This window comes from Falco punctatus, assembly GCF_963210335.1.
Source record: "Falco punctatus genome assembly, chromosome: 8".
NCBI classification, from domain to species: Eukaryota; Metazoa; Chordata; class Aves; order Falconiformes; family Falconidae; genus Falco; species Falco punctatus.
This window is the reverse complement of record NC_137588.1, coordinates 36,183,167-36,206,264: the sequence shown is the minus strand read 5'-3', so window position 1 is coordinate 36,206,264 and position 23,098 is coordinate 36,183,167. Positions and strand designations below refer to the sequence as shown.

Genomic DNA, 23,098 nt, shown 5'->3' with positions numbered 1-23,098 from the left:
GAGGAGGAGGGGAGAGGAGGGGAGAGGAGGGGAGAGGAGGGGAGAGGAGAGGAGAGAAAAAAAACAGAGTTCTGCATTCCACTTTTGATCATAACAGTTGACAACCCCCTCCCTCCTTTTAAGATGGAAAAGCCAGTTTTAATTTAAACTACAAACTGTTGACCAGGCCTCAGCTTGGCTTGGCAATTCACTATATGCCTGAGGGATAAATTATTTAGCATTAGCACATGGTATGTCATGTCTTGTTACTTAAGTGGAATATGGCTTCCATCCAGCTGTACCCCCGGGGCCCCCCGATTGGCTGCGGGTGATGTCATTTCCATTTGGTAATCCTCAGTGAAGGCCCAAGGGACAGCACTGGCCGCCCAGCAGGTCCCCCAGCCCCTCCACCCCCCACCCGAGCCCAGCACCGGCTTTGCTCCTACTTATCACTCTAAGGTTCACTGCAGGTACTGCCCCAATTACGTGATTTTCAATAATAGTGCAATGAAACAGAAGGTACAGCAGATGAGCTACATCATCTGCATGTAGTATTTTGTTTTCTTAACAGAAGACTTGTGATAAATTTAGTGAGAGGGATATGGAAAAATAAATTTTTGGTGCACACCCAAATTAAACGGAGAATTTTGAGGGGGTATATTTCACCAAATATGAAATTATTATTGTCAGTAATTCTTCCTAAAATAAACTTATTTTTCTGTTTTCAGTGTATTGTAAAATTTTGTTCAAAAAATCTGCATATGCACTGCAAGACAAAGGGATTCTGGACAAATGACCTGAGAGCACGAACTCTGGAAAATGCTTCTTCTGTAAGTTTGAAAATGGCATAATTTGGTATGGTGCCCTTTAAATGGTCACATTTTGTTTTTCAGTTAACATCTTCATTATATTAAAAGGGTTTTTGCTTCAGAACCACCTTCGGGTTATTTGCCCCAGAGGAAATACTCATTAAACTATTCACTTTTGGAAGGCTCACAGCATAAAAGTAAGGGTTACAGAGTTGTTATGTTTTGATTGAATTTCATGGCAAAGTCAGTGAAATGCCGAGAATTACAGAGCACTCAGTCATACAGATGGTACTGTCTACTCTGCAGCAAGGCACAAGATTTGCATCTGTCTGTTAGTTAACGTTCAGCAGTAGTTCTGCTCAGCCTTGTGCTCTAAGTGGCAGGTTAACAGAAAAGACCTAACTGACATGCTATAAGAAACCCACGTTTTGTTACTGTTACATTAGCGTGTAAGTACACTACATGATACCTTACTATCAGAACTTTTGCTTCTTGTGGTAAGGAGGTATGAAAACTGACTGTGATTTGCCGCCTCTGTTGCTGGATCTTAATTTTTTGCAACAGTGTTTTGCATGAAAAGAAAGGATTTTGTGAAAGCTATGTGGTCTTATGGTGAAGTGCCTAATTCTCTGAGACGGAGGCAGAAGGGGAACTTTGCAAGGGGATTCCCACGAGAAGAGAAGCTGAACCAAGGCAGTACTAAGCACTGTAAAATAAACAAGTGTAGGACAGGAAATGAAGAACTCTAATCGATACCGCAAGAGGGATTAGTTAGTCAAATGTGAAAATTCAAAACTGCAATTTAAATCAGGACAGCTAACTACTTCTTGTCCTGTACAAAACAAACAATCTATGGCCATAGGACTCAACAGTTGCTTGCAACTTTGATTTCTGTTGTTTGAAAGTTGCCACCTGCAGCAAAGCTCCGGCCTCAGTACTGCAGCATTGATTTAAGCACCCAGCTGCAGGGAAACACCTGGATTTGTACTAATGTTCATTCTCACCAAACTACCAGATCTACTCTGGGTTTTAGCTAATAATAAACAGTGGGATTAGCTGGGGGACAGGAGACTAAACTGCTATCGGGGTTAGCATTGGCAAACCGAGTTTGCCAGTGAGATAGAAGTTTGGCTGCCAAGCTGAGCCAGGCACATTAGCTAGCCACCTCACGTTACCTCAGGCCGTAACATGCCAGATTGATCGCAGGGCGAGCGAGGACCAAATCCAGCCGCTGCCCAGCCGCAGAGCCGTGGCCCACATCAGCACGCCTCTGCTACAGGCCATGACTGGAGGCGCTGAGCCTCGTCGGGACGATGGCACTTTGGTGAAAACGCCTGTTTCGGCTGCTGTTCGCCTACTGCGGAGGTGAGGGGGGCGGCAAACCCCGGCCCACCTGCCACAGGCAGCGCCGCCACATCTCCCTCAGCGCTCAGGCGGCTGCGGCGGGAACCGTGGGCTGACAGCAGCGCGCGCCCCGCCCCGCCCAGCCCCGCGGCAGCAGCCGCCAGCCCCGCGCGACCCGCCCGCCGCTGGGCACAGCCCCGGGGGGGTGGCGCAGCTCTCGCGATAGGTCGGCCGGCGCGGGACGGGCGCGGCACTCTCGCGCTGCCGTCGCCACGCCGCCAACTCTCGCGAGAGCTGCGGCGGCGCGGAAGCAGCGTGGCGCGCGGGGCCGGGCTGTGCTGAGTCGTGAGGGGCAGTGGCGGCCGCTGCAGGATGCCGAGCGCCGGCGGCCGCGGCCAGGGCCAGGGCCAGGACCGCCGCCCGGAGAGCGACGACTCGTCGGCGGCTGATGTGGGTGTCCGCAGGGAGGGGGCGGCCGCAGCTGCCCGTCCCGAGAGGGGGAAGGGGCAGGGTCCGGCCTAGCGCGGTGTTGGAGCCGCTGCAGGGGCCGGCGCTGGGGGGCAGGCGGCGACGTCCCCCGCGGGGTGGGGAGGCCGGGCCCGAGGGGGGGTTGTCCGGGCCCAAGGGCAGAGCTGGCCTTGCTTTTGCTCTGCCTGCCCACCTCATCCGTGGCCGGCCAGGCGCAGTCGGCTCATCGTTCACTGAGGAGCTCAGCCCCTCTCCGGTCACACAGCGTCTCCAGAGCCCCGCCGGATCCCGCTCCCCGCGCCTGTGGATGGAGGAGGCCCCGCCTGAGCGATGGGAAACTGCACAGCCCTGCCCTGTCCTGGAGCCTTTCCCCGTCGCAGCCCCCTGCAGAAGCGTCTGGGCTGCTGCTGCTTCCTAGCAGGCCACTTCTGCAGGGCTGCCGGTGGCTCCTGGCCTGGCAGGTGTTCCTGTCTTGCACTTGAAGATCACAGAGCTGTGTTGAAAAATTGTAGGCCAGTATTTCTTAAAGGAAAAAAAAAAAAGTATTAAAGGCGAGCATCGGTTCAGTTTGTTATAAAATCACTTCTGCTTTTGAAAGGCCAAAAATGCATCAGCAATACAGAATTCTGAGTATAAGTGGCTTCTGTAAAACTACATGGGCCGCAATTCACCAAAAGCACAGAAATGAAGACACTCTGCCCTCCCCCAGTAAAGTATTTAGAATGAACTTAGGTTCATATATAGAGTAGAATAAATTAAATAAACCAAGGCTTTTTTTATTTGGAAATGAGTGGGCGTAGTTGGGAGACTAGAATTGTGATCTTTTTGATGAAAAGGCCGCATCCCCCTATGTCTTATCTAACAGATTTTGTTAGTAGTCAGACAAGCTTGCTTTGGCTGTCATAATACTATGCAATATGCTGGATTTCTTAATGTGCCTGAATATGGGAAAGAAGTACTTAATGGATCTGCTTCTGTAGGACTCATATTTTTTCAGGGGTAGGGTCTTACTAACTTCTGTGTAGCAAATAATGATTCTAATGCGTGTTTGTTGTTGTTGGAACTTGGTTTCTTCTTACAGGGCACAATTATCTCACTTATATTTCTTTTAAGAGTCTAAACCAGAATTTATTTACTTTAATATTGCAGCTAATTGTTTCGGATTACCTGAGTTAACTCTGTAATGATTTTGTTCATCTTTCTGTGTATGCTTCTTTGATATATGTTTCTCACCTCCATTTTAGGATTATGCTAAGGAAAGATATGGAGTGTCATCAATGATACAATCCCAAGATAAACCAGGTTAGTTAAAAAACTTAAAAAACTTTTAAAAAAGAGGAGGTGGGGGGTAGGGAAGAAGGAAAAAAGAAGTTATATACTTTATATCTTCAGTACTTGTTTGAGAAATTATGTACCAAACTTTTTCATTCAAATCCTGCTCCCATTCTTTCCCTTTATTTGAATACATTTGGCACTTCTGAGGCTGCATTTGGAGTGCTGTGTTCATTTTTGGACTTTCCAATGCAAGGAAAACATTGGAGCCTGTCCAGTGGAGAGCTACCAGATTGCTCAGGGGACTGGAGCACAGAATCTTCTAGGAGAGGCTGAGGGAGCTGGACTTGATCAGCCTGGAGAAGAGAAAGCTCATCTTACTACCATTTAAAGCTATTTAATGGGAGGGTGTAGAGAGGGTAAAACCAGACTCTTGAAGGTATGTGGTAATTGGACATAAGGTCATGGGTGCAAGTTGGAACACAGAACAAATTCTGATTAGATAGAAGGAAAAAAAAAAATCATGATTATGGTTGGATATTGGAACTAGGTCCAGAGAGGTTATGGAATCTCAGTCTTTGCCCTTGCGTGGACCACACCCTACACAGCTTGTCCACCACTGCAGGCTTGACTTTTTATGGATTAAGTTATTACTATTTATAATGTACTGAGTTCTGAGATGTCAGGTTTTTTGTTTGTTTGGAGTAAGTTCTGCTATGGCTTGCAACAGCACTGCTGTCTCTCTGAGCAGGATATCTGTCTGCTTACGCAGCCTTCATTACTCCCACATATGAGCACCAAATCCATTAATATTACATATTAATATTTATGAGTTTTATCATTATTCACACCACTGTGAATCCTGGAAATCCTCATTTTCTACTGATGGGGAATTGGGTTTCAGCAAGACTTGTCAGCTAGAGAGCAATCTTCCATGCCAATATCCCAGAAATATAAATCTTCATATTATTCAATGTATGAAACAGGAATGAGGGAAGGTAATAGACTGGCTTCTTGCAGCTTCTTCATAATGAAATGTAAAAAGGAACATAATCGGTGATTAGGTGATTTTTTTTCTCCTCTGAATTGTTGTTTTGGTTGACCTGCTTTAGGACGGGGAATGCAGAATGTAGGGAAGAGGAGGAGCCACAAAAGCAGTCATAGGTTGAAACCATCTGAAGGAGAGCATTATGTTAAGAACCTAACAGGACAAGAAAATCACTGGAGGCTGTATTAACAGTCATTATTGAATAAAATACATACTGCCTGTCAGGGAACCAAAGTTGAAATCCCATTGTAAGCCAGCCCAGCTGCTGGCTGCAGTGGTCTCCCTCTTGCTGACACTGAGTCTTCTGCTGATGTTTCAACATGTTAATAGTAACAACGTGTTTAAGCAGCTTAGCAAAATGAAAGAATTTAGCTGGGGGTCTGGTGACTGCTGGAAGGGGCAGGAACGCAGCCATCCGTAGTTAAGTGTAACCATGTAACAATCCATAAATTGGTGTGCAGTTGCAATTTAAAAGGTATAATATTAAGAAAAAGGGAACTTCTTCAAGTTAGCATCTGACTGATTAACCTGTACTGCTGACTGTAGGCTGAAAGTTTGCCCACTTGGGTCTTCTTCCCTGTGCTCTTCTGTGATGGCGTTTGGCTCACTAGAGTTTCTGCAAACTGTTCTTCCTCTGCCAGTTTCACACCCCATAGCAAACAACTGTGTGAGAGACCCAACGTGGTAGATTGAGATGGTGGGTTAATTTCTGTTCTCATGGAGAAAGTCTACTCTGCCAACTGTCTCATATTCAAAAAAACCCACTCAAAAATACTGTGGAGAAATAAACTATGTTGAGAAGGAAGGTGAAAAAAGCTACAGGAGATTATATGAAAAAGGCTGAGTGCTGTATTTAGATCTGTTTTCCCCTTGACTCTTTGATCCTCATTTACAAATAAAGAAAGCCAATGTATGGACAAGGTGGAATAGGTTTTCTGTTGGGCTTAAAATACAATCTACAACACTCTTGCTGTTCCATTTTTTGGAAGATGGTTATCCGGAACTCCAAAATAAGGTAACGATAAAACCCAAAATGCCTGTAATAAATAAGTTTAAGATCAGCCTAGTCCCTTCCTTCAGACTAATTCCCTCTTATTTAAAGATTCAGTAGTTCCTGCCATGGAGAGCTCTTATCAAAGGATTCACTGGACGGTGAAGTCCTCATTCATCATCAGTAGTGTATATATGCTACTGATACATTATTCTGCTTGCATTGAATGTCTTGGAGGACCTACTGCTTGTGGCAGGGGGTAATGAGGAAGCACAAATGCGAGTGTTCCCATCCGTCTGTACAGTATTAATTTTGTTTGTTTCTGAAGTGTGTGTGGATACATGCCATTTCTAAGTCAGAATAACAAATTGTGGTATGACATGTGCAGATCCACATACCGTCTGGTAACTGGGGCTGACACAACACAAACAGCACAGATGCGGATAGGAGCTCAGTTGGATGTCTGCAGCGCTGTTATTGCTTTTTGGCTTGCTGTAGTAGCTGCACTGTCCCAAGGACACAGGCTGGACATGAGAAGTTAAAAAGGTTAGGGTGATCAGAGAAAATTACTCTCCCTTTCCAAGAGATAGACGTATTGTCCTTTTGCCATACTCATAGATTCTTGTTCCTCTGCAGGCAAATTAAAACTCTTCACACATTCACAAAGTAATTGCATAAATGCTCCACCCAGCTCTACTGACCTCACACACACGCACCTGTGTCTTCATTCTTGGCCCACTTCAGTCTTTCTTCTACTAATGTTAGCTGAACTGGCTATCTGACATTCCTGCTTCCTGTTACATCATGTCTTTAAATCCTTCCTGCCTGCTTGAGGCTATGATTGCTAGTAAAGCTCCATTTGCCTTTCCCTTTTTCTTCCTTCAGCCCCATTACGTTAATCTCCCCTCCCTGGAAGCTGCTTTCATCTTATGCTGCTTTTGGCTTTCAGTTTGTTTTATTAAACTTACCTTCTCTTTTTAAAATTTATCCGACATTGTAAAGATGCTGGCACTTCACAGAGACAGCAGAAATATTTGTCATACTGCTCAAAACTCCGTGATGCAAGATAAACAAACTTAGTAAACAGGCTGATGTGACAGGCAGGGAATGGGGATGGAAAAGCGATTTTGTCTTGTATAACCTGCACATCTTTTGGGGTTTTTATCCTCTCCTGCCATGTTTAGAAGAGTTAGAGTTCTGAGAGAAAGATAAGGACATTTAGTATATTGAAAAGAAAAGATTGTGCTCTACAGGAAGGAAATGAAAAAATACAGTTTCTCCATAAACATGATACAAAATGGCAATGAAGTTGAGGTAGTATGAATATTGAATTGGAGCTGGAAGTGTAATTTCAGTCTTAGAGTGTTTCATTTAAACTTCATTTAAAATCTTTGTTCCCTTGTCTTTACTACAACTATAGCACGATTTAAAAAGTCTTTTATCTTTGTGTTGTTTAATTGTAAGTGTTTATGTGGCAATAAGACAGAAGATGTAAGTATAGCTTGCATTTGTGAAAGTACAAGTAAGTGGTAGTCTGAAGAGTATGGTGAGAGGACCTTAAGGAAGCTTTATTTTTATTGTGGAAGAGGTAGAAATTACCTGAAAAGAAATCCAGGTGAAATACGTGAGAGTACAAAGGGAAGATGTAAGCTACAGTATGTTGGCTGGACAAGAGAAGATCAGTGATGAAGACAAACGATTGCTTACACTAACAGATGAGACATTATCATGAACTACTGGCATTTTAGAAATGAGAGGAAAAGACAACTAGATTCAGGAAGTGTTGAAGAAGGGAAACAAACTGATGTAAAGGTTGCTACATCTGGTTCTCTTTAGTGGAGCACATTAACAGGACCAGAGGCGATGGGCACCTACAAGAACACAGGAGGTTCCCTCTGAACATCAGGAAACAGTTCTTACTGTGAGGGTGACAGAGCATGGGCAGAGGTTGCCAAGGGACATTGCAGAGTCTACTTCTGTGGAGATGTTAAAAAAACTGAATGCAGTCTTGGAGAACGGGCTCTAGGTCCACCTAGAGCCTGCTTGAGTAGGGGGTTGGACCAGATGACCTCCAGAGGTTCCCTCCTAACCTCAGCCACGCTGTGATTCTGTGATCTGCTGTTGGAAAAAATTACTTTATAAAGTCTCTTTTTTGATATTGTTTTATTACCCTTTTTATGAAAGGTGAAATATTTTTTAACAATTCATAACATATAAAATTTTGTGTTAAACATGTCTTGTTTAGTTTTGGTGAAGCATGAACCATTATGTATCCAAAAGATTTCTAAAAATATTTATCTAATGCAGATGGTTCCTGAAACGCTAAGGATCCATAAAAAGGGTAACACCTCATTCTGTGCCTGGAAAATGTTTTAAGTTTCTAACAATACAGTTTTAAGTGGACTGAGGTAATTTAAACTGTCTGAATATCAAACTCTTACGGGTTGTGCTGGTTGCATGTTTCCTATAGTGCTATGCTGGTAAAGTTTGAATATCAGAAGTTGCTGGCAAGTGATAACATCTTTATTTCCCTTTCTCCCTTCCCCAGTGCACGCGTGCGCACACACACACGCACATATTATTAATACATTTGAGTCAATTTCCTATCACGTTACTCTGTGCACTTTCATTTTGTTCTGGTTTTAATGTCTATCTGTGAATAAAAAACTGCATTGCCCTGAGCATAAGCTAATAAACATTTTCAGCCCCCTAAATTCCCAGTGCAGAATAATAGGCTTGCAGGACAAGCTGTGACTGGTACTCAGGAGTCAGAGGGAAGGAGTCCAGAATGGCAGATGGTAACCTGGGGTAGGCAAACTTTGGAAAAGTTCTGGCAGAAAAAGTCTAGAGTGGAAGTGCCTCAGTAAATTTAATGCTGTTTTGAAACAATGGAGAAGTCTGAGGAAAGACAGAAGGTGAATTTGCTTGTGTTACATATCACAGAATCTCCCAATAGACTCATGGCATATCTCTAGTTGGAAGAGACCCATAAGGATCAGTATTTCCATTGAAGATTTTTTTCTTTGTCTAAAAAGCAGTGTTTTTAACCACGTGTGAACTGTAAATGAGTAAGTGCAGCCATTAGAACGTTGAGGTTTTATGCAGTATGTCCACTGATTTGTAGAAACTCTAAGAAATAAATGTTTGAAACCATGCAAATATACATTTGGCCAAAAATCTACTGAAAAATACAATTAAACAAGTACATTTCAAGGAACAGTGGCATGCAGCCAGTATATTGGCAGTTCATAATGGTTTTACACAATTTTCAATGTCCTGATTTATTTTAAAAATATTTTCCTGTGTATTTTTTTTTCCTTTACTATCCAGAATCTGTCCTTTCCAAACCTTGCATTCCTATTGTTATTTAGCTTTCTTGAGTTCATAGAATTTGAAGGGTTCTTTCTGATGAATGCTGGCTCCTACGATAGTAGTGCTTAGCAGGTTGTCAAAGAGATTGTCCCTTAAAATAATTTTTACTGGTTTTACACATTAATACTCTTACTGCTCCAAAATGTTGTTGTTTTTATCAAAGTAAATATTTTTTTAATTTCTAATACACATTTATTTGTGGTTTCTCTTTTTTATTTTAAATAATAATTGTTTTATGGTGATACTCACTTACTTAGATACAGGGAATAGTTATGTCATCTCTGAGCCTTTGTTTTGCAACTTTCATGTTGCACAGTGGAGGAGGACAGACACCTGCCAGCAGAAATTCAGCCTAATAAGTGCAGGTAGTACAGTGCAGCACAGCGAAGTCTTATCAAAAATAGTGTAGTCATGCTGGGTCCTGGCATCCGTGAACCACAGTAAGTCTTGTTTTTGTTTTAGTGTAGTTTGACCCCTGTATATAAGTCAAACAATAAGGTTGAACCAATTTAAACGACTTGATCAAGTACAATTCACTGAGGAAGGAAATGGGATCCTAAGTGTTCTCAGTACGTCTATTATGCTGTAGTTACAAAAAATTATGTTTCGAATTTATGATAAATTCTAGTAATGATAGAAATTGTATTTGGAGTTTAAAGTGAAAAATGTTTTAAAATGTGTTTTTTTCTGTGATTTAGATAGAGCTTTGATTCGTATAAAAGATTTGACAGTGGAGAAGGCTGATGAAGTGGTTTGGGTTCGTGGCAGAATTCATACAAGCAGAGCTAAAGGTGAGATGCCTCCAGGGTTTTTATTTTTATTTTCTCATATTGGTAGTGTAACCTGAATGTTTATTTTGGCTTCATGGCCTGCTAGTTATGCCTTGCATACAAGAAGACTTTGCTACCTGGTTACTTCGTGTTCGGTTAATTTCCTTTTTTTTTCAGCCTCTCTTTTTCCCAAGATGGGAAAAGGAAATTTTATTTTCAGCTCAGTGGAAATTGGGTATTACTATTACATTGTAGTAAAAGTGAATATTGGTTTTATCATATTATTAAATAATGTGTGGACAATTGTAAATAATAGGAATTTAAAAATATTCTCGTCATTCTCATTTGGGTGTCAGTAGTTTTGAGACAAAACAGTTACAAGCTTTTGCTGTAAAACGTATCTTTATTTTAAATGGCTCAGTTGTCAGACGGGCTGTATTTATTCTGCTGCGTATGAATATTTTCATTACACCTTTTCTTTGACAGGAAACAAAAATCTGTGTTAAAAATCTCAGAATTTTTACTTTCAGTTACCAGTATCTGATTATATGAATATGAACATAAAGTAAGAAACCTCATCTTTCTTTAACAAGACAAAGGGAAAATCCTTTTATAGGTTCTCAGTAGTGTGGGCTGTCATACTTGGCCGTCTGACAGCCATATTTCTTCCCTGGGATCAGAAGTGCTCTCTGGAGATCAGTTTGCCATATGCAAACTTAAATAGGCTTTGGCCTTTTCAGTTGACATCAGATGCTGACAACTGTTGTACTGGTTTCGGTTATGTTTGGCAGCTCTGTAGTGAGATATAAATACCTTGTCTTCCCAAGAGTTGAAAGAAAAGAGCATATATAAAGAAATTATTTTTGCAAATGAAATTTAACAGTAGTCTTAGAATTGGGAATAGTGCGAATTAGGGGAGAGAATCCAGTACAGAATATTGTCACAGATAACCAGATTAATTTCTTTTTTGGAGGCTTCATTTTCTTAAAAAGTGTGTCTCTTAATGAGTGTCCATACTGCAGTCAGTTAAAATAAGGAACTGCATCTAAATATATACATACAATACACATTTTAAATCTTTAAATTTGGGAAGTTCTCTGTGATTTCCTCAATAGTTCTGTAATGTGTGTTCTTACATGGAAATCTCTTTCAGGTATGTATAGAAATTGTCAACTCCAAAAGCTGTAAAAGCTTTGGTCGTTACAACTTGAAGTTGCTCAGACAGGAAATAATCTATTTAATTTAAATGTTACTATCAGCATACAAATAAGAGTATCCTTATGGCTTTTTCTTTTGCAATTGTAGGATGAGTTTAGACTATTAACAGAATTTAGTATATAAAGACAAGTGTCTATGCAGACTGTGAAAACAACATAAAGTTCAATGGTTGTTTATTACTGTCCCTGTATTGCATTTATATAGGATATCTTGCATTTAATTCAGTTAGAGTAACATATATGTAACATGGTAATATTAAGTTAAAAGAAGCTTGTTGTCATCCTTCCTCTTTGACCTCAGGAAAAACTTGTTTTTCATGAAATAACAGTGCTTATTTTCAAAACTCTTTAACATAGCCTGAAGAATGAAAGCAAAAGGAGTTGACTATTGGCATGAATCTCAATTTATTGATTGTGCTTTTTGTTCAGACTTGGTGTGACAACACAGAACAATTCACACATTCAGGGAATGCTGCTAGGGAATGCCATGTGCTTGTTTACTCAAGCTTTAGGGGAAAGAATCTTACAAGAAAAGCAAATGTTTAAGAGTAAAAAGTAATATTAGCCTTTCCCACATGCATGGTGCTGTTCCTACAGTTATGGAAAGGAAGGTCTTGCAGAAAAATAGCTTTCTCAGAAGCTCGAATTGACTCCTAAATAACCAACATACCCTTTATTTAACCTGGTCTAGTTCTGACCAATAAACCAAAAAAAATTAATGTGAACAACGGCAGAATCCAGCTGTCTTGTATAGCAAGCCACTCATGGCATCTGATGGAAATTAATTGAAGGATGTGTAAAGAATGGGGTGTTGGGAATTTCTGTGGGTTGTACCAAAATTAAAGTGCTTGAGGCCCTGTGGTTTTTATCGTAGATTGAATAAATGTTATTTCTGGCCTTACTTTAAAGCCAGCCTCAGCTACTGATCATGTCTGTCATTGAAAAGTGGTTGGGAAATCATTCTGGGTTCTGCCAGGCATCTGGGACTTGCCCAGTATGTTAGACCTGAACATGTTTTTGGTTTATGAATGTAAAGGTTTCTAAAACATCAGAATAGTATGTCTGAAAATAAAGAGTACCACCAAGAGCAATTTAAATACTAGACCAAATTTTATAATAAACCGTATAAAGTTTTCTCTTTGCTGGCAGATGTCTGTAAGTAGCAGTGTATTAATTGATATGACTAAACATTTTTTACTCTTTGTACATATTCATTCCTTACATCCTTTCCTTTCATGAAGTCTTGTGTCATTCGGTACTTACATCCAAGAAAGGAAATGGATTCCTGTTTGGTTTTATGTACTTACTTTTGACAGGATTCTCTGTGTGGTGTCTTCTCTTACTGGTTCAGTGACTAAAAGTTCCTTGCAATAGACCAAGTCAGACCTTTTTAACCAAATCTCTTTTGAAATTTTTTGTCTTTTTAGGCATTCTTGTGGGACACAGTATTGGTTTGTTTCATAGAAACGGAGTAGTTTCCTGTTGAATGTCAGTAAAGTTGATCTCTACACTGTTCACTTAAATACCCTGTAAATATTTTGAAACACGGGGAGAACATCCCATAATCCCAATTTTTTTCTCACTCTGATTCTTCCTTTTTTCTGTCTCTTGATCTGGAAAGACATCTAATCATGAACTAGATTTGATTATGGCTTGTCTTTTTTGATACCTTATTTTGCACGCCTTCAGCTCTTTTGGGAAAGTTTCTGTTTCCTCCTCGTATCTTTGTAACTGTGATATTTTAACTACTCCTATCAGTGAGGTTTGTTTGATCACTTGTCTTCTGTGTGATTAGAAATGGTTATATTCTACAAAACATTCTCTTTCCTTATGAAAACAACTACTGTTACTCATGACAAAAAGATTTGAGTCCTTTTATAATGCAGATATTGGTCAGACTTCTAGTGTTTGGGATTAAGTACAACTGCCAGACTTTGTTCTGATTTGTAGGATAGCAGGTCCCTCCATTTATTTCACTGTCTTCTTAAATACTTACTAGTTGAGTTACATTGTTGCTGTCTTCAGCTGTGTATTCCTTGTTTGGACACCTAATGCATCATTGCTGAAACTTCAGTCATATTTTACTGAATGATGTGTGACTAAAATCATGGAGACAAACACAATTTTCTAGGAAATACTGTATCAAACCACATTGTAAGTAAGAAATACTTCCATGTCAAAGATGTGAGATATGCCTAGCTTATCCAAAGAAAGTTACCATATTGTGTCCTATGGAAAAATTGTACTTAATTTGTTGAACTGCTGGATCACAGGTGTGTGTACCTCTGAAGGCTCTATTTAATTTCTGAAGCCTGTAATTTTCCGATTTAAATCTGTGGTGTAATGTTTGCCTGCAAGAAATAGGTACATCCGTACCATATTGGCTTCTTTACTTAGATATTGCTGCCCCTGGACTATGGAAATATTTGTACTCCAATTTCTGAAAATATGGAGTTAATTTTGTTGAAATTTTTGGTTTTTTTGTTTGAAATCACAATCATAGGACAAGGTCAGTTATTTCCAATTATTATAATGTTAATCTGTAATAATATGTTGTATTAGTTTTGTATGTTTGCTTTTATTTCTATCAGAATCTGTGTCATATGTTCTGTATTTATCTTCTGATACCCTTTAAATTATCTGCAGCTATGTGTTAGAAATAGTAATCTACATAATTACAAATGAAAACTGCAACTGGCTTGTCAGTGTTCAAGTTAGATACGTGTTGATTTTAATGTTTTATAGTCTTAAGTCAATGATAACTGGGAAAGAGCTGTAAGAAAGCTTCTGGCTTCTTCCTATTCTCACCATTTTAATGTAAATCTTATAATGTTATGAGTCAGAACTTGGAAGTAAATTATATTGATGCATTTTATCAGATACTGGTACAACAATGAAGGGTTTGTTAATTTCTCTCTCTGAGGAAGAAGCATTTTAAATCACCATGTTTCCTTACATCTAAGTTAAGAAGTAAATGATTATTAGAGAAGTGAGGAGAAATATGAAATGGTTGTAACTGTCGGCTGAACAGATTAGAAAGAACTTTGTTGACTTGGAAATAGCCATTTTAAAAGTCAATGAAGTGCATTATGTTCTTTATAAATTATTATTAATTCCCATTAACTTGTTTTTCCCAAAGCTGTTCATGAATAAATTGCTCTTACAGGAATTCTAACTTGGGTCTTTTAGGTTCTTGTCATTCACCAGAATCAATACTCCTTTTGTTCCCCTTCATTCTGAATGTGTGGTGTATTGTAGAATGAACATTGTTGGTTTAGTCCCTGTGGTGCAAAATCAACCCTGTTTCTCTCAGAGGAGCTTTGTAAAGTGAACTCTATAGCTTTAATGTGAGAAGATGAGAAAAAAAACTTCTTTTATAATACTTGAAGTAGTTGTGAGCAAAGCAACAAGGAAAAGTATGATTTGCTTCTTGCAGTTGAGGAACAATAGGTATTTAAAAAGTTATGATTTCTATTTTTTGTTTTGTCTAGATATTACTTATCTTGGAAGGCTGACTGTTATTTTTAGAAAATGTCCATTCACATGTTTATAGCTGTAAAGCAGAATTACTGGATTTATCTCAGTGTTTTGGGGTGGGGGTGTGTGTGTTTGTGCATGCAGAGCTGACTTGTTTGATGTAGCTATTGGGGGCAGGGTCAGCAAGGGAGAGAGAGAAACACACAAACACCCCCTTAAAAGCTCAGGTTAATATTAAAGTAGTAAAGCTTTTTTTCTCATTCACAAAGTTCTCGAGTAACTTGTCCTTAATACACCTGCGTTGTTTTTCTTTGTATTCAGGGAAGCAGTGTTTCTTAGTCCTGCGTCAGCAGCAGTTTAATATCCAGGCTCTTGTGGCTGTGGGACAGCATGCAAGCAAGCAGATGGTAAAGTTTGCTGCCAAGTAAGTAAGCAATTATATCCTGTTGTCAGAGTAAACAATGGTGGGAACCAGGACTCCCAGGGGTTGGGACCATTTTCACACATTAACATCAATGCTTCGTTTGTTTTAAAATGTAGTTATTTAAATTGTCAGCTCACTATTAGGTTGAATACATTACAGTGACAAAAGATAAAACAGAGAACAGGCTTGAAATTCATTCTGAACTGCTGAAGCAGCATTCTCTCGCCATAGACAACCTGCATTTACTTTCAAGCTGGCTAACAAAAAGTCTGGCAAGCTGAGCTTAGTGGGACACTTCATTTTGTGTGTGGTGGTGTGTGTGTCTGCACATGTTCAGGGTTTTCTTCTACAAGATGTGCAAGTGTAGTAATACATTTTATAGCTAGAACTGGTGTGAAGAAGTTCCACATTGCATGTGGCTTATTGAGTTGAAGAAACCAAGAGTAGCTTCTGTGCACTGGATTAATCTTACTTGCACCTTAGTTTTGTAACTAGAATGTTTAAGGAGGGATTTCAGTTACTTTTTAAAATATTTTTTGGGGCAATAGTTTGACTTGCTAATTAAACAAGTGTTTGTTGCAGCAGTTTAAATTCAGTTATTTGCTTTGTCTTATTCTCAAAGATAAAAAGTTACCTTTCCTTGCTACTTGCCTCAAGGTTGTGCTTTCAGTTTGTCCAGTACTAAATGCTTTTAATTTTTTTATATATATATATATATATATATAAAATTAACTAAATGCTTTGTCCAGGACAAAGGAGCTTTTAAACATGTATATTTACTTGTTCACAGATAGAAATGTGGATCAATTCAGTGCAATAATATGTTAACATGTGGCACTTGAGTTGCTTCTGTGTAGTTCTTGGCACTACTCTCATGCTTGGGAAGGGAGCCCCCACTAATTAGCTGCAAAAGTGCTACAGCCTTCAACCTTCAATATGTCAGGGAGAGGAGGGATTCATTATAGTATAGACTTCCAGAAGCCAAGTTAAGAAGGTTAGGATAATGCTTCTGCTGATGAGGTTCAAGGCAATGGGAGAACAGAACCAGCAGTGTTTGTTTGGCGGTGCTTACTGTTGGCAGTGCCAGTGTGAAGCATGCTGTTCACAGGTGTTTATGAGCCAAAGTGAAGTGTTCTGTTTCTTCATGAAATAGTTTCGCCTCTCCAATGCTTAGAATCTTTGAAAAGAATTCAGTGTATAATCTGCTTGTTCCCCAGTTCATCTCCCTCTAACCTACCAACAGTCTGCCTGTACTCTGGAACTTGCACTACAGAACAGTGAAACAGCTCTTACAGTTGTGATGCTTACTCTCCTATTCTCTAGTTCTCTCCAACAGATTTCTTTTTCAGTTTTCTTGGTGGTTCTTTGCTCCACGAATTAATTTCTTACATTTCATGGAGTGGCAGAGGTCAGTGGTTAGGAGCTCATGAGAGGGAAGTTGGTCCTTACTCTTTTATTCTGTGTGCTGACTGCCACTTGTAAGCATCCCATGACTCTTTTTGTGATTCATTATTCTTTTTTTTTACTCAGTTTTCTGTCAGGTTAGTGATTTCAGCTAGGTCGTGGAGGTCCAGAGCTAACCAGCAGTGGTAAATGGTAGAAAAGGGTATCTGTAAAGAGTAGAGGGCAAAGCTCCTTTCTTCTTCAGCAGCACTGAGCTGTTAAATCAGATGGAACCTCATCCTTAGGTTCTCTCCAGCTCGCTGTCATCTTCCCACTTTTCTTGATGTAACAGACCTGATTTTCTATGAGTAGCCACACTCATGTGTGTACTGTCTTTTGAACTTTTCATGCTGCTTCTTTTTTGTGATAACATTTGCTAGCTAAATCCAGATACTTCAGCCTCTCTATAGCATGCATGGTTTACTCATTATTTGTGCATCTGAAATGCTTACATGCTTTTCACCATGTTCTTTGAATGATAAAACTTTCTCTGCTACAGCCTTCTGGGTTTTCTTTTGGGGGCTTGCCTTTGTGGTTTTTTTTGAACACCATTAGCGCAGTCATCTTCTCATGATTCCTTCCCACCAGCAAACCAATTTTATTAATATCCTGCCATGCTCTGACTTTCTAGTGTTTTATCTTCTTCTATAATTTTGTCTGATGTCACCATTGCAGCTGCCTCTCATCCTTCATAGGCTGCTGCTGTTCCTGACTTCCAAGTGCACTTGTGGTCATTGTGTCAGTAACACCTGAAGGACATAACAGTACATGCCTTGTCTCAGCCACTTTTCCCCCTAGTTTTCACCTGCTGTGGAATGATGCCGTTATTACTAGAAGATAAGGCTGGTCTTAAATGTCTAGAAATAACAGTAACTGTTTCTCTGCTTTTCTCAGTGTGTTTTTTCATCATCTCCTCTTGTTTCCTACACATTAAATAAACAACAATATTGAAGAAAACATTTAACTTAAATACCTTACATATTTAACTGAAATAAACTTCTTCAGTGGTAGTACATTAACTTTATTTTTCATGTGCTGCTTTCTCATTTTGATACTGGGTCTAAAAGTTCCTTTGAAATAGTTTGTGGAATTCTGGATCTTTAAATTTTGATGAGAACTGATTTAATTATGAGCATTTTTTGTACAAATTTTCATAAATGATAAACAAACCAGTTCCTCTTTTAGATATTGGCACATGGAAACCAAGAACTTTCATAACCTTCTGTGGTCCTGCAACATTCATATAATAATTATCTCCATTATAAGAATGTAAATTCTGTTTAGTGAAAGATACTTAATACAGGTTTAACTCAGTTTTACAAAGACATTTCTGTGAGTTTATGAAAAGTTTCTAGTTGAACTTTCAGAACATATGTAGGCAAGAACATAGAATCAGTGGAGATACTGAATTGTCGGCTGAGGAGCTTTCATCGGGGAAAAAAAGTTCAGCCTAGCCCTGCAAGGGATGCTGTGTAAAAGAAAGAGTTAAATTGTCTCTTTCAGCCAGAAGAGGTGCCAAGTGATGAAATTAGTAATTTATCAACCTGATTTTTTTCCATAAAGTATTGGGTGTGGTCAGTTTTGGGTTTCTTTCTCTCTTTTTGTATCAGTATTGAGCCTTTCAGCCCCCACTACCATAGTCAGGTGATACAGTGTAGCAGTTGGGAGAGGTAGTTGATAGGTTTTTATTTAGTTGCCGAAACAATACACCCTCACTCAGAAAGTAACTTGAGGGCTCTTCATAGTAGGTTAAAGAATTAAAATCCAGAAAAGAGATTTAAAAGGCGAGGGGCGGGGTGGGGTGGGGGGGTAGAAGACCAGTAAACCTGTAAGAAAATACTTCACAATGTAGAAAAATATACATAAGTTCATCAGCTAGATAAATTGGTAATACTAGGAAAATGTTGGATATTGCAGAAATACTTTCTTTAGCATTTCTGATTTTTGTATCGGTGATCTGGAAGAAAATGTCAAATTGCAGCTGTTAAGTTTGCTGGTTACACAGAAATGGGAATGGTTAGCTGGGGGCTAGGAGGGTATAGTAACCAGTGTTAATTTAGAATAATCACTTTGATGCTTTTCAGTGTGAAATTGTACCTTGGTGATCATTCATTCAGATTCTGTATATGTTCAGGACTAATATGTAAGAAAGTAAATGATGAGAAATGTGAGGTCATGATAGATAACTGACTTAACAGGAGTCCATGCAGTTCTCTTACCTACTATGCTAGGAGATCTCTTGAGTTTTAAAAAAGAGGAATAAAATACCATAAATGTAATATATGCCAGTCATTAGACCATTACTGGAGTATCTTGTCCACTTCTGTTGTCTTTGTGTCTGATTATATGTCAAACTGGAAAAGGTTGATGGTGAAGCTGCAAGATTAAATGGTATGTGGTCAGGCAAGTCTGCCTTCCTGTGAAACTAAAGGAAACTCTCTATTCTGTCCAAGAGAAATTAGTAAATCATTTAAATCCCAGTCTGATGGTACCTATGCAAGAGGATTTTCTGCCAATGGAAAGTTATTTACTTTGCAGATACAAAGGTATGCAAGATGCCATGAACAGATGGTGAAGCTAGGTAAATTTGGAAGGGAAATAAAGTGGAATTTTTTTCAATGAAAAAAATTTAAAGTATGTAGTGGATTTTCTTACTTAAAATCTTTAAAAGGAAATAGGCTTTTTTTTCCCCAGAAGATATCCAGGTTCTCCCAGATATGTTGGTATAGAAAGCAGATTATTATATTTTTAGAATAAAGAGAATAAGAATAGGGGTTTACCTGGTCTTAATGTATACAGTGTCAGTTAACTGCCCTTTCAGAGGGCTTAATGCATGCTTATTGTATTTGTGCAGACAGTATTACAGTTGCTTTTATTGAGCTGAGTGTAAAATATTTATACTTTCAACTATTTACAAAGTGGACTCTTTTTTTTCAAAGTAAACTCTATTGCCTTCAGCTTTCACTGAGATTCAGATAAAGGATCATTGATTATTATGTTTTCTGACAATTATTTCATATTTTTAGACTTAATAATGTATTAATATAATAATTTGTGCAGTCTGCTTACAGAAAACAGCGCTGAAGAAAAAACCCAAGAAAATGTCTGAACAAGTATAGATGCTTCCATTAAGTAAAACATCTATTTAAAGTGTATAAATAACCAAGTTTCTTCCAATTCTTCAGACTTTTGTTCAAGAAAATGTTGATTGTGATTCACTTAGGGAGGCCTGCATGGGGTTCAGCTTGCAACATGAAGCTGTTGATGAAAGATGTTGTCATACAGACTGCAATAATGCAATCCTGTGGTTAAAAGAGAAAGTCTTGGCTAATAGATGTACAGATAATTAAGAAGGACGTAAGGCATCTAGTGGACATTTTAGTAATTATAGTCTTGATTTTTTGGAAGAAACATTACATATAAAGAAGCAGTTTGCTATACAGAGGAATTTTTTAGCATTGGACTTCATGAATTTGTTACTAAAATAGGTTCTTTAAGGATTAAACCATATAAAGATGTCATCTGTCTTTTCTTTCTGCATCATGCATTCAGTTTAGTTTCTAGTCCTTTGTAATACTAATTACAGATAGAAGTATTGTTGTCTTTAATGGAAATGGTGATAGCTTTGGCATGGTTTTCTGCCACTTGTTCACTTTTTTTGGTTTGTTTGGGTCTTTTTTGTTACCCAAGAAAATTTTATCAGAAAATCACCTAGATGACTTAGTGCTGGTGCTGCAGAGAATGCTTTGCTGTAGTTACTGGCATTTAATTAAATCATTGTGTTTCTTGTTGTAACTTGAGCTGAAATTATCATTTCAGTAATGTTCTTAGAATTACCTGGTGGGATCAAAGCTGCATCTTCTGGGTTTCTGTAGTTTACATTTGATGCACTATGTTACAGACTTCAGGTTTTTACAGCACTAGATCTTGCTGAGCAAGGTTCAAACAGAACTCAAAACATGAGCTTTTACTTCTGTGCCAGATTACATATGTAGTCTGAATTAGCAAAAACATATTTTCTAATTATCAAATGAAAGTTTAGAGTAGATGATGAACATTTGTAAATACAAAGATGGTCCTATGCCATAGAAAACTTGGTAGCACTTATTGTGTGCCCAGGCAATTATATATGCATATTTGGATACAGGGATCTACACAGGTAGGAACTGAGTTGAAATAAGTCTTAAAATCATGGCAAATTTAATGACTAAGGAATGTTACAGTTTTGCAGTATGTTCCAGACTAAGAAGCATACCATTTTAATTGCAACTCCAGTTTAGAGGGAGAGAAACAGTGCATTTAATCACAAGTGCAAAGTTGAAAAGTTCTGTTATGCAAGTTCGCAAAGCAATATTACAGTTACAATGATGCAAAAGTCAGTTTCTTCCTGTATTTTTAGAATGATACCCTTTTGCATGTCTTGAATTCTGTGCATGTTTTCATCATAGGTCTGTAGTTAATTCAGTAGCACCAGTTCTCAGCCATGGGATCAGTAATCTGCTTATGAGTCCATCATACAACACGTTTACAACTATTATTTTCTTTTTTGCAGTGCAGAGAATTTGCTTTAATAAGTTTAAAGCATTATTTTTATTTGCAATTACTAGTGAGAGGGCTTTTGTTCAGCAGATTAGAAACTCATATTTTCAATGAAGACACTGCTATTCATGTAATTAGTAGTGTTCTCTGGGCATTTGCCAGAAATTTGACATGAAAAAGGAAGCGGGGAAAAACAGAGGAGAACTGCTTAGGGGAAAAAAAAGTTAGCACAAGAATAAAATGTTTATTCTTTTAAACATTCATTATTTGAAAACCAAAGAGAATTTATAGGTACACCTGATACTATTTTAGCATGATATATTCTCTGTGTGTTTCTTATCATCATGTTCTCTTGCATCCAAAGCCTTGTATTGCTGCCTCAGTCTTTTTAAGGAGTTTTAAACTGAACCATTTGTAAGAGAGTGTACTTCTAAGCACTTAGTGTCATTTCTCCTCGTCTTTCTTGAATGTACTGCTTCCACCTAAATAATGGAGATGAATGGAAGCTCACCCTTAACTAAATGAGTTCTGATTTAAAGCCTACTGTCGACCTCTGCTTTGTACAAATTTAGTTATTTGTTCATTATATTGATTTGAGCAGCTGTAGTTCTTTTAGAGCATAAATGTACCAGAAAACATACTATTTACAAATTTTACGCAGTGTAGAATTGCCTAATGGTTAAGCAAGTCAAACATGTGAAGCACCATGGTCTGTATAACTTTTAGAGCAGCTGACAATGAGTTCTGTCACCTTGAAAGTATTACCATCAAAGAAATAGTGTAATCAACTCAAGTGCTCAAATCTGGCTTTATTTAATTACTTGTAATTTACTTACAGTGCTGCTGTTAAGTGTTGAGAATTTTGATGCTTGAATTTTCCACTGTTCCTATAATATCAGATTTTTCAACATTTTTATTGTTTTTGTTTAAAAACTCTGTTGAATAACTTAAATTTGAACTCAGCATTATAACGTTAAAAAGTTTGTCCCAGGTTAGATCAAAGATCCATCTAGCTTTTCTTAAGGCTGATATGGATGCTTCAGGAAGAATAGAAAGCAGGGCAAGCAAGCAGTTGTAGTTGGCAACACTTGGTGATTTGTATCTCAGCTGCTTCTGAGTCACACCACTCGGGCTTTATCAGAGAAGAAAGCCAAGTTTCCAACACCAACTAAAAAGATAAACTTAGTTGTTTAGGCAGGTAAATCCTACCTTAAAAATGTGAGAGAATGACTAATTTCAAACATAGATACTTCTAAAGAGAAATTTCTCAGTCCTAGTAAGTTTCTCATGTGCTTTTACTGTAGCTGTACAAAAAGACTGTAGGGCCAGATTACCCAGATTTTGTTCACAGTTCCTAAACTGACTTACTCCAGGGGTGCTAGACAAACTGATGCAAATGCAAGTGATTAGGACTGTAGTTACCATCAGCAATAGCTTGTACCTGTTTGTCCTTACCTCCTTTAACTAGGGGTTACTGCCCGTCCGATAATACCTTCTGTGCGTCCAAATTGTATCTCACAACCCTCAAGCTTAGCTGGATGGGTTTTGTGTGTTGGGCTTTTTGGGGCATGGAGAGAGGGGTCTTACTGAAAAAAAAAGCCAACCTTCTAAACTTGAAGATTGTTAGTTGTTCTTTGCTTTACTGAGATCAGTGGCAGCCAGCTTGTCTGATGACATCCTTGCTCTGACCTCTTATTATTTGCAGTTAAATTTTGGGCCCACTACTTTTGTTTCTAAAGGCTTATGTGGTCAGTTGATGTATATAAAGTGCTTTCCAGGCCTGAGAATTGACAGATTAGGTTAATTGTAGCAGTTGGCTTTCGTAAGAAGAAATACTTTATGGTATTTGGCCTTTTGTAAGCAGGCTAGCAGAGACAGAGTGAAAATATATTTCCAGTGGGGGTGAGATTATATGTACAAAATTACTGGTTTGAAGTCCAGTATC

General features: G+C 38.7%; 2 protein-coding genes across 2 annotated transcripts in view; one reads left to right on the top strand and one right to left on the bottom strand.

The window, feature by feature from the left end:
• Positions 1–2,333, bottom strand: part of THSD7B (thrombospondin type 1 domain containing 7B) — a 535,716-nt gene extending 533,383 nt beyond the window's left edge. The window contains exon 1 of the mRNA XM_080399624.1: positions 1,964–2,333. The gene's annotated coding sequence lies outside the window, so the exon portion shown is untranslated. The remainder of the gene's footprint in view (positions 1–1,963) is intronic.
• Positions 2,334–2,417: 84 nt separating this feature from the next.
• The window catches only part of DARS1 (aspartyl-tRNA synthetase 1), a 41,433-nt gene continuing 20,752 nt past the window's right edge, over positions 2,418–23,098 (top strand). The window contains exons 1-4 of the mRNA XM_080399663.1: positions 2,418–2,582; positions 3,845–3,902; positions 9,982–10,074; positions 15,069–15,171. Coding sequence (XP_080255789.1) covers positions 2,505–2,582; positions 3,845–3,902; positions 9,982–10,074; positions 15,069–15,171 — 332 coding nt within the window. The 5' untranslated portion in view covers positions 2,418–2,504. The remainder of the gene's footprint in view (positions 2,583–3,844; positions 3,903–9,981; positions 10,075–15,068; positions 15,172–23,098) is intronic.